Raw genomic sequence first — 11,139 nt, 5'->3', positions numbered from 1 at the left:
TTAAAGACGCCAACATTGTTCTTTATTTTGTTTTTTTAAACAGGATACCACATGACACTCAAGCATCAACTCCCCTATGAACAAAAAACAAAACAGCAACATAAAGAAACCATTGCAAACAATAGATAAATACGCAGAGAACAAACTGCATTTGTAGTTGTTCAACCCTAAGAAGAATTTCTGCTAAAAGTTTAGATACATAGATGATAATTCAACATCTTGTAAATAAAAAATGAAATGAGTGTTTTTACTATAAAAAGGCTAGATCACACAGGATACATGATTTCCTGACAGGAATGAAGTTCTCATTTGATTTGTCACACTTTGGAGCTCTGAGACCTTCAAGAAAGAAAAAAAAAAGCCCTTGTGGTGAAATGCACCCTAACTACGCTATGTTAGTCCTGTGCAGAGCTGGGCATGGAAAGGCTGTGGACGGCGTGGAGGCTGACATTACTGGCCCTCCTCCTCACGCAAAAATTGGAACACTGAGGAGAAATCTTTATTGCCGTAACCACGTGCGCACATCATACGATACACCTGATGGGCTAAGGAGCCGAGAGGGACAGGCGTCTTTGTGTTGGTTGCTGTGTTCTGAGCGAGGCCCAAGTCCTGAAAGAAAAAAAGAAAAAAGCCCCACATACATTAGAAACACAATCAAAGCGGAAAATGTCATTCTGAAACCACAAGTTAGAAGACCACAGTGTTGTATTAATGAGTTGCTGTCATTAAAGTAAGGCACAGAAATAAATACACCATAAACAAATACTTTATGAATGACAAAACACTTATTTAAAAATAATGGTGCTGCTGGCAATAAGCCGTCGACATCACTGAGAGGAAATGTTATGACTATAAAATAAAATTCCTCCCTCATATGTGTGACCGTGAGGTTTACAAACTAACCTTAGCCATTAGCTGAGTGCCAAAGCCTCCCTGGTAGTTATTCCCAGAGGGGACTCCTTCCATGACTCCTGGTACAGGGTTGTAGGTGTCACTAGACCAACACCGGCCTGAACTCATGTTCAGGATTTGGGCCAAAAGTTTGGGATCAAGACCAAGTCTGGGATTTGAAACCAATGTTAGAATTTAACCACATGATGTTATTTGTCATCCATTTTCTGTAATGCTAAGTAAGCGTTTTCACCTGATTCCCAAGTTCATTGTCTCAGAAGTCCCGATCATTCCAATAGCTAAAAGCATGTTGTTGCAAATTTTAGCAGCCTACAACAAAATGGTAATTCGTTAGGTGACATCTACATTTCTCATTTTGTGAAATGGTTACGAATGAACCTGTGGACACATGATCAGTGTTTCTCAGAATCACAAAGGCCAGACAACGGCTCACACCTGTCCAGTTCCAACTTGACCGCAATAGATCACATTAGCTCCCATGCAGCTCAGGAGTTCTTTAGCAGCAGTAAATTCCTCCTCTGCTCCTCCAACCATGAAAGTCAGTTTACCCGAGCTGGCGGCACCCACACCTGGGAAAGGGAAACCATGGTTACATACAACATCTGGTATACAGTGCTACATTTTTTTAAAAGTGTCATTTGTTTGATAAAAATTTAAAAAGAAGGCAAATTATCTAAGTAGTAACTAATTTTAAAAATATACTATCCATAACCACGCAGCCAATTAGCAGCTACCGTTCTATGCTTTACACATTCAGCATAGTGTAGAAGAACAGATTTCATTAGTACATCCAGGGCTAGTGGAATATTTTTAGTTTAATATGACATTTATAAAAAACAAAAAAGAGAAAAGATCTTGTTGCATTTTTTTTTATTAGTGTTCTGCACTCCCAGTTTCCTGCCTTCTTTAAAATAAAGGTGCTGTGATTCAAATGCAAACAAAAGAGACCCACTACGAAGAAAAAAGTAAATAAAAGGTGATATTCTGTCAACTCAAATCTTGTAGGTCATGGAAATGACAAAAATGAGACTGTATGCGAGGTTAAACACACAAAAAATAAAATAAACGTATAAAAATATAGATATAAAATATAATTAAAATCCCTCCAAAAAAGACTTGAATGAAAAATTAAGATGATCGACAACAAATGGAAGAGCTAAAAGCAAATAAGTTGTAGATAAATGTATTTTCTCCCACTGTTGGTCAGGATTTGCCCTAATATAAAACCAGCTGTTGCTGGATTCTTTTGTGCATTAAGCATGCATTCAGGTTCATATGGGGTTAAAACCTTGGCAAATATAATAACCAGGTGCAAGCCACTGGGTGCCAAGAAATTAACCAACAGTGTCTTATAATTAATCTTAAAGTTTACAGGAACCCAGCAGAGGAGAAGGGCCAGGATGGGCGGAATATGTGACTCCCTAATCCTTCTGCGCAGTCTGCCTGAAGCCTTTTGTATTAATGGGAATCTAGAAAGACACTGTGCTGGGAGTTACAACAGGCAAGCTGAGAAGCACGAAAAGCATGGGTAATGCCTTTGAAACTCATCCTGAAACAAGGTACATTTAAAAAAAAACAACAAAAAAACAAAAAACAAACAACCTGTGTGTTATGTTGTAAACCAAAAGCTTTAACAACTACGCTGGCATATCAATGTAGTGCCTCTGTGTTGTTCAAAGGAACAGCATGGACACTTGGCCGAGGCATTTAACAATATAACAAGTAGCTGTGATGAAAGAGATAACCACGACTTCTGATTAACTTCATAGACACGCAGGAAGCAGTTAACAACATTCACAGCTGTGTCATCTGCACAACACTGAAAACTGCCTGGATTACAGTAAAGTATAGACGGAAAATTTATTTGATATTGAAGAGTAGTGACGTAACGGGGACAAGTATATGGATTTTATTTTTTTTAATTTTTTTTTAAACTGCTGGTAATATTGGATATAATTTATCATTTAAATATTACCAAAATGTACTCAAAGGCACATCTAAAAAGATGAAAATCTGAGCAAATCTATCTTATAAATTGAAACTAGACACAAATGTATTTATTTTATAAGAACATTCAGAGAGTCTAGATTTAGGTTAAAACTGCTTCTTTCGAATAAGATGTGGGATTTGTTGACATCATTTAGGTTTTGGGAGCGTGTGTGTGTTGCATTCGGAATGTGTGTGTAATCCATTTCTTACACCCTGTGTTGTACACTAACTAACTAGCCAACAGTTTGCAAGGCTGGGATGATGATCAATTCCAAAGCTAATGTTTTTTGCCAAATGTAATTCAGACTTGTCTAGAGGAATTCTGCCATCCAATTCCATGTCATAGACATTCAAAATGAAGCCTTCCTTGTGATATGAACAGTTTTGGACATTGATTTTCCTTTTCAGCATCCCTCTCTTATTTCTGACTGTGGCCTTTGGTACAGTAAAGATTTCAGTCTGGTTTCTCAATTGGTCCTAACATTTATTCACCCAAAGAAACAACTTTTAAAACACATGTTGACTCAATTATGTTCTCTCCGTGTGTGCTTTTAAGTTTAAGCTTACACCACACTGCCACTGTACTCCTTTTGATTTCTGCCTGACAGAAAGAGAGATGTTCACTTCATTTCGGGGCTAAAGCCTGGTGACTGACGTGCTGTCAGAGCATGACATACGGTTCAGATTGCATTACTTAAACTGCCACCACCACACAAAGAAGTTTGAGCCAGAAAGCAGGACAACTTTAATCCATGTGCACTACAATGGGGTGGACGCATATAAATCATTAGTAATCTTTAGAGCCAGTCCATAAAAAAAAAAAAAAAAAAAAAAAAAGGACCAACTTCAACTCAAAGAAAGTGGCTGTCTTGACAGCGATTAGGTCAAGTTCAAAGAAGCTGTGCTTCTTTGTGGATCTCAAGAAAGCCAGAGGATGAGCGCGCGAGCGCACACACACACACACACACACACACACACACACACACACACACACACACACACACACCTATAAAGCATCTTTGAAGGCAAAGCCATTTCTCCTCCTTTAGCACGATGGTGGTATTTCTTATTAACAAACACTAAAACAAATCAGCACGCCTACCAAGCTTTAACGAGGAACAAAATAAAACGATGATAGCGGAGGTGACGGAAGCTGAACTTATGAATGCCATCAATAGGCTGAAATCAAATAAGTCACCAGGCTCCGATGGTTACACCGCGGAGTGGTATCGGGAATTCAAACAGGACTTGATCCCTACACTACTTACTACTTTTAACTGTGTGTTAAAAACAGCGCAAATTCCACCGAGTTGGAAGGAGGCAATTATTTCGGCTATTCCGAAAGAAGGGAAAGACAAAATGGAGTGTGGCTCATATAGACCTATTTCTGTCCTTAACATAGATTATAGATTGTTTACTTCGATAATGGCCAGGAGAATGGAAGAATTTTTACCTGACTTAATTAGCAATGATCAAACGGGGTTTATAAGACGACGACAGACCCAGGATAATATACGTAGAACTCTTCATGTAATACATCAGATACAGACATCTAAGAGTACAGCCATGCTTATGAGTATTGATGCAGAAAAAGCCTTTGATTCTGTAAATTGGGACTTTCTATATAAAGTCCTGGATAAATTCGGCTTACATAAGGGAATTGTTGATACGGTGAGGGCACTATACACTAACCCCACCGCAAGAATTAAAGTTAATGGTTCTCTCTCAAATAGCTTCGTTCTGCAGAGAGGAAATAAACAAGGCTGTGCTTGGTCCCCGCTCCTGTTTGCATTGTACTTAGAACCCTTGGCACAATCAATTAGACAAAATAAAGACATTAAGGGGATCACTATTGCAGGACAGGAACACAAGCTCGCTTGTTATGCGGATGACATATTGATTTATTTAGATCAGCCCACTAACTCCTTGCCTTCGCTGATGAATCTGTGTCAAAAATTTGGGAAACTCTCTGGATATAAAATTAATATGTCTAAAACTCAAATTCTCAGCTATAACTACAACCCCCCAGCTCACATGGTTGTTCAATATCCAATGAATTGGCAAGCACAATCATTGAAATATCTAGGAGTTGTTATTCCCAAGGATTTAACTAAACTATCTGAGGAGAATTTTGGTTCTCTACAAAGGAGAATAGTGGGTGATATTAGGCGATGGAACATGATCCCCTTTCTTTCTTTACACTCACGAGTTGAATCTATTAAAATGAACATCTTGCCAAGAATATTATATTTATTCCAAACATTACCAATATCCATTGATCCAAGTCGTTTCAATGAATGGGATAAAATAATATCGCGGTTTATATGGGGGGGGAAGCGGCCGAGGGTTTGTTTTAAAACTTTACAATTACATAAGAAGGTGGGAGGATGGGGGTTGCCATCACTAAAAAATTATTATCGGGCTGCTCAGTTGAAAACGGTGGTTAATTGGTGTGATACAAGCTACCAAGCACACTGGAAGACTATAGAGGAGAATATGTTTTCCTCCCCAATACAAGCTGTCCTGATGGACTCGAATATTCGAAAATATATTGACAAGATTCATAACCCCTGGGTGTCGTGCACACTTAATATATGGAGAAAAGTCGTGAAAGAATTCAAACTTGAACAGGATTTGGCTTTATTCAAATGGTATGCATATGATTCTGACTTTGCCCCGAATAAATTGGACTCACGTTTTAAAAGCTGGCCTGCTAAAGGGTTATCTACATAGGATAGTTTGATAAAGGATGGGAACCTTATTAGTTTTGACACGCTGAAACAGAGACACAATCTAGAAAAACAGGATTTTTTTCGATACTTGCAAATAAGACACTATATAAAGACAACAATCGGTCAGATGTCAAATACTAACGTGGAATTGGTAACTTTATTTAGACAGGCGTACAGTGGGGATGTTGACACAAGACTCATTTTTTTTTTTGGTACAATTTTTTTATGAATAAGCTTCCACACTCAACTGATTATGTGAAGATGTTATGGGAAAAGGAGGGAGGGATGTGTATTTCTAGGGAAGAATGGACTCAGATGTGGGAATGGCAATGGAGGAGTACTTCCTCCAAAAGCTGGAGGGAGTTCAGATGGAAAACTCTGATAAGGTTCTTTATCACTCCATGTCAAAAGGCTCACTATGATGGGAATCCTCCCGTGTGCTGGCGAAACTGTGGATACCAAGGAGCCCATCACACCCATATTATGTGGGACTGTCCTGTGCTACGGACTTACTGGAAAGACATTCATGGTATATTACAAGGCATTTTTAACTGTACATTCCCTCAGGATATGAAGACAATTTTTTTTGGCTGTATACCGCAGAACTGGTCCAAAAATGACATATGTCTGTTAAGAGCTTTATTGGTTGCAAGTAAGAAATGTATAACAAAGAAATGGTCCTCGCAAGACATACCGACTTTGTCATTATGGTGGGAAATTACGTTAGAGATATATAGGATGGAGGAAGTAACAGCTCATGTTAATGACAGGATGGCCTGGTTCCATCTGTGCTGGGATAAGTGGGTCCAATACGTTAATACCTATAAACCGAATTTTCTCTTTAAAGCTTGAAACCACCAATTTAGTTAATTGTTTACTCCCGACAGAGCTTTCTCCTTTTATTTTATATATATATAATTTTTTTTCCTTTTTCTTTCTTTCTTTCTTTCTTTCTTTCTTTCTTTCTTTCTTTCTTTCTTTCTTTCTTTCTTTCTATCTGTCTTTCTTTCTTCTCGTTTTGTTTCGTTTTTCTCTTGTAAACTGTGTTAATTAATGCCTGTAATCATCTTTATGAGGTAATATTGTAGAAATAAAGAATATAAAAAAAAAACAAAAAAAAAAAACAAATCAGCACGAGTGACACTGAACTTGCTGTGATAGAAAGACGTATTTGGATGTCTTTATCTATTCAAAGTTAATCTGGATGTATTGGTAAAGACAGTGTTCATTAGAGTTGCCATTTTAATCATCTAAAATTCAAATTGTCAAAAGCTAATCACATTTTGTGGTGCTACAGGTTTGACATACATAAATCTCACAGAGTTAACGTGGATCCATTTCCATGTTTAGATTCTTGTGCTATGCTAAAGTTACTTAGCAAGAAGCCAGCAATTCCACAAATACCATAAAGCTGAACCAAAATGCTTCTATCCAGGGAAACAAAAATCTATTCAAATCACATAAAAAAAATTTTTATTCATCTTGGTGTAGATTCTCAGTTTATGAAAAAAGCTATTTATATTGTCTCTTTAGGACCACCCAACTTTTAAACCAGCTTTGTACTGATTAACTGCCCCTTGCAAACAGAAGGTTTGAACAGAAGGTTTGAACAGAAGGGGTGGGGGTGGGGGAATGAATCCCCTGTCACTGACATAGAAACTGAATACTGGAGTAGTCAGAAGTCTCAGCTTTTGGCTTGGAGGAGTTACTTGCATATCCAGTGCTGTGCTCGACAACTTCCTGACTTTTTTGTTTTTGTTTTTTTACATTGATCTGAAACATGTCAGTGTGGCAAACAAAATTTAATATTAGACAAAGATAAGCTTAGTAACTACAAAATGCAGTTTTTAAAATTATTCATTTATTAAGGGGAAAGAATGGTTTTAAGTCCAGACTTTGTTAGGTCACATCACAACCTTCCTCTTTATTTTTTTGAGCCATTAAGAGGTGGACTTGGTGGACTGTTGTGTTTTGGATCAACGTCCTGCAGCACAATCCAAGTACATTTGAGCTTAAGGCCACAAACTAAAGGCCAACCATTCTTCTTCGGGATTTTCTGGTAGAGAGCAGACTTTAACATTCCATCAATTATGGCAAACCGTTCAGGTCCTGAAGCAGCAAAGGAGCTCCACACCATCATACTACCACCACCATGTTTGACTGGCATGATGTTATTTTTATGAAATGTGTTAGTTTTACTCCAGATGTAATGGGACACAAACCCTCCAGAAAGGTTAGTTTTTGTTTTATCAATCCACAGAATAATTTCCCCAAAAGTCTTGATGATCATCAAGATATTTTTTGGCAAATGTGAGATGAGCCTTTGTGTTCTTCTTGGTCAGCAGTGTTTTCCCCTTGGTACTCGCCGATGAATGATATTTTTGTTCAGTCTCTTTCTTATCGTTGAATCATGAACTCTGACTTCTCCAGTTCTTTAGATAATGTTCTGGGTTCTTTTAGTGACCTCCTGGATGACCTCCTGGAGTCATTTTGGTAGGCCGGCCACTCCTGGCAAGGTTCCCTACTGTTCCACGATGTTTCCATTTGTGGATAACGGCTCACACCATGTTTCACTGGAGTCCCAAAGCATTACAATTGGCTTTGTAACCCTTTGCAGACTTATTGATGTCATTAACTCTGTTTCTCAGCTGTCCTTGAGTTTTTTTTAGATCATACCACTGGTAAGTTTAAATAGCTTTGTTCCCCCTTAATAAAGAAATCATTATTTAAAAAATACAAATAACTGCATTTTGTATTTAATTATTTTAATCCAGTTATCTTTATCTAATATTTAAGTTTGTTTGATGATCTGCAGCATGAAACCACTATGGAAAAAAAAAAAAAAAAAGAACAACCAGGAAGGGCAAATACCTTTTCATAGCATTTGACCTTGTCCATGGTTGTTAACCATCTACCATTGTTAGCCTACATGAAAGAAAAGCTGCAATGCATCAGTCTCTCATTGCTATCAGAAGAATGTCCTCAGGAGTATTAAGATATAAGGACAGGTTATTAATACCCTTAAATTACTTTGTCCTACACAGTAATTTAATGGGAAGCCAGCAATTTCACAAATACTATAAAGCTGAACCAAAATACGGTACATCTATCCAGGGAAACAAAAATCTATTCAAATCAAATAAAAATTGTTTATCAAATAATCAAACTCCTTAACTGTAATATGTTTGAAAAACACAGGTGAAAATAATAAAACGAATAAATAAAATATTAAACTTACCTCCTGATACAGGTGCGTCCATAAAAACGGCCCCCATCTTCTCAGCATCAGCAGCCATTTCTTTTGACACAGCTGGGTCAATAGTGCTGGAGTCAATGAGTAGGGAGCCTTTCTTTACCTTTCTGTTGATAAAGGTTCAATAAGTTTAGATAAATCTGAGATAAGAGATAAGGGAGCATGACATGCAGCACATATTCAAAGAGAAGCAAAAATAGTACTTAAGAATGCCATTGGGTCCGGTGTAAACGTCGATGACATTGGGACTAGAGGGGAGCATTGTTATAATACGATCAGCCTTCTCTGCTACCTCAGCCGGATTATCCACAATCTGAGGAATAAAGACCCCAAAAACAAACAGGCACATACACAAAACAAAAAAAAAGTGTTACAAGATGTACAATCATTTTATTTTTTTAACACAAAGATGCGCGAACATTCAGCTTAGACTACCTGAGCACCCAGCTCTTGCACTTCCTTGCAGGACTCTGGGAACACATCGGTAGCAATGACTGGGTATCCATGCTTCAGCAAGTTCTTCGCCATTGGGTTTCCCATATTTCCCAGACCAACAAACCCCACCTGTGTCTTTGAGGCCATAGACCTTGTGGATACTGGAAAACAACCACCAAATTGAAGATTATAAGACACATTGTCCCCGTTATTTATGCGGAGAAGTAATTTAATTTTAATAATTACCTGAATTTCAAATTACAGAATTAATTAATTTTATTTAAATATATATTTAGATTGAAATCTTCCCTAAAACACAAAATATATTCAGTCCATAGTGCATTTGTCCTGCAGTATCAAAGTACCACCATTTTTAATGTTTACTTAATTAAAGGGCATCATTCGTAACACAAACTTATTTCAATGTTAAAAGTTACGTGTTGAATAAATACCATTGTTGTGCCTTGGTATTAACATTAAAAACAGATACAACACATGCCTGTCTGGGGGAATTTTAATCACTGCGTTTTGTTTATTCATATTCTGAATAATATCTATGCTATCCAAAAGACAGCATTTTTTTTTCAAATATTTACATTTCTCCCCCCTCATCAGTTTCTCTAAACAACTGTAAGATGTTATAAAGATGCAGACCATGTCTATGTCTACAGTGTGTAGTGGTAATATTGCATAATGTGCCTTGGATAAAAAGGCAAGACACGGTAAGACGTGAGACCAAACGATGACAATTTTTGTCCTGGACCGTTTTGAAATAATGAGTAGTGTGTAGCTCTGGTAGACAACTCGCCGTCAAGGAGGGTGTAATCTTTAACAAAAAAATATCCTTAAGCAGTTAATCGTCAACAGAATGCCCTGCAGCAGCTAAACTCAGTCCAGCGAAATTTCTACTCAAACATCTCTCTCTACATTTCAAGAAAAAATGCCGTTTTCACACCACGAAGATCCTTCAAAGAATAACTTTGGGTTGCAAAGTACGCGAGGCGCCCTACGCAGTGCGCACACGGTCTCAGTTTACTGTACTTACCAAACACAAAGTCAACATGCTTGCAACACCTTCCTACTAGATACCGAGACCCCCTCAACACAGCAGCCATACTTCTTTCCTCTTGACCTTTCGTGTGACGTAATAGTACGTGCAATGATGACGGCTGAGCCCTCCAATCAATTTAGAGATCTGCACAGTACCGCCTACCGGTTTCTGCCACTGAGCTACAGGGGAGGGTCAAGACAAAAAAAAAAACGTCCATTCTCTTCCGCTTATGCTTAAAACCTAAATAAATAATAAATAAAAATAACAGAATGCCCAACAGTTCACATCACATACTATATTACATCTTGTATTTTATTTATTTTATTTCTTATAAATTAAATTCTATTCACGGTGCCTGTGGGAAGTAACCTATGTATTCTGATTGAAAAGAAACTAACATTCTATATACACACATATACTCTCTCTTTATGAATATATATCTAGAAGTGTGCCCGATTACGCACATGTGTTTTCTTAAATAATTTCCCCCAGGGATCAATAAAGTATTCTGATTCTGATTTCTTGCAGATGACCAAAGCCACAGCTCCACGGTGTTGGAAGAATTATTCAGGTCCTGTAAATAATTATGCCAGTAAATAACTAATATTAGTATTTTTTTGTTGAAGAAAAATTGCCATTTTACTCCTAAATATTTTATTATATAACTACATTGCTGGTGCTGTTTTTAAAATACATAGTAATCATTTGTTTGATACTTTGTTTTGATCTTGGGAGAAACATAAACGAATCCCACTAAAGTAAGGTGT

At 37.4% G+C, this 11,139-nt stretch overlaps 1 protein-coding gene across 1 annotated transcript; it reads right to left on the bottom strand.

The window, feature by feature from the left end:
* On the bottom strand, positions 1-10,482 carry hibadhb (3-hydroxyisobutyrate dehydrogenase b). Its single transcript, XM_082550511.1, has 8 exons — positions 10,367-10,482; positions 9,322-9,482; positions 9,090-9,199; positions 8,872-8,993; positions 1,348-1,481; positions 1,145-1,221; positions 904-1,060; positions 1-609 (listed from the first exon to the last, which is right to left on the bottom strand). Exons 1-8 carry the CDS (start codon positions 10,434-10,436, stop codon positions 451-453), a joined length of 990 nt encoding a protein of 329 aa, XP_082406637.1. The 5' UTR covers positions 10,437-10,482; the 3' UTR covers positions 1-450.
* Positions 10,483-11,139: the final 657 nt, after the last annotated feature.

This window comes from Aulonocara stuartgranti (genome assembly GCF_965226115.1).
Source record: "Aulonocara stuartgranti genome assembly, chromosome: 11".
NCBI classification, from domain to species: domain Eukaryota; kingdom Metazoa; phylum Chordata; class Actinopteri; order Cichliformes; family Cichlidae; genus Aulonocara; species Aulonocara stuartgranti.
The sequence above is the reverse complement of the archived record's forward strand: the minus strand, read 5'-3'. Positions and strand labels throughout refer to the sequence as shown.

Excerpts from the sequence above, each read along its gene's own strand:
- hibadhb (XM_082550511.1), bottom strand. The coding sequence starts at position 10,436 with ATGGCTGCTGTGTTGAGGGGGTCTCGGTATCTAGTAGGAAGGTGTTGC. Across the intron at positions 9,483-10,366 it reads GCATGTTGACTTTGTGTTTG|TATCCACAAGGTCTATGGCC; the intron begins GTAAGTACAGTA and ends GTTGTTTTCCAG. Across the intron at positions 1,061-1,144 it reads ACAATGAACTTGGGAATCAG|ACTTGGTCTTGATCCCAAAC; the intron begins GTGAAAACGCTT and ends TTCAAATCCCAG.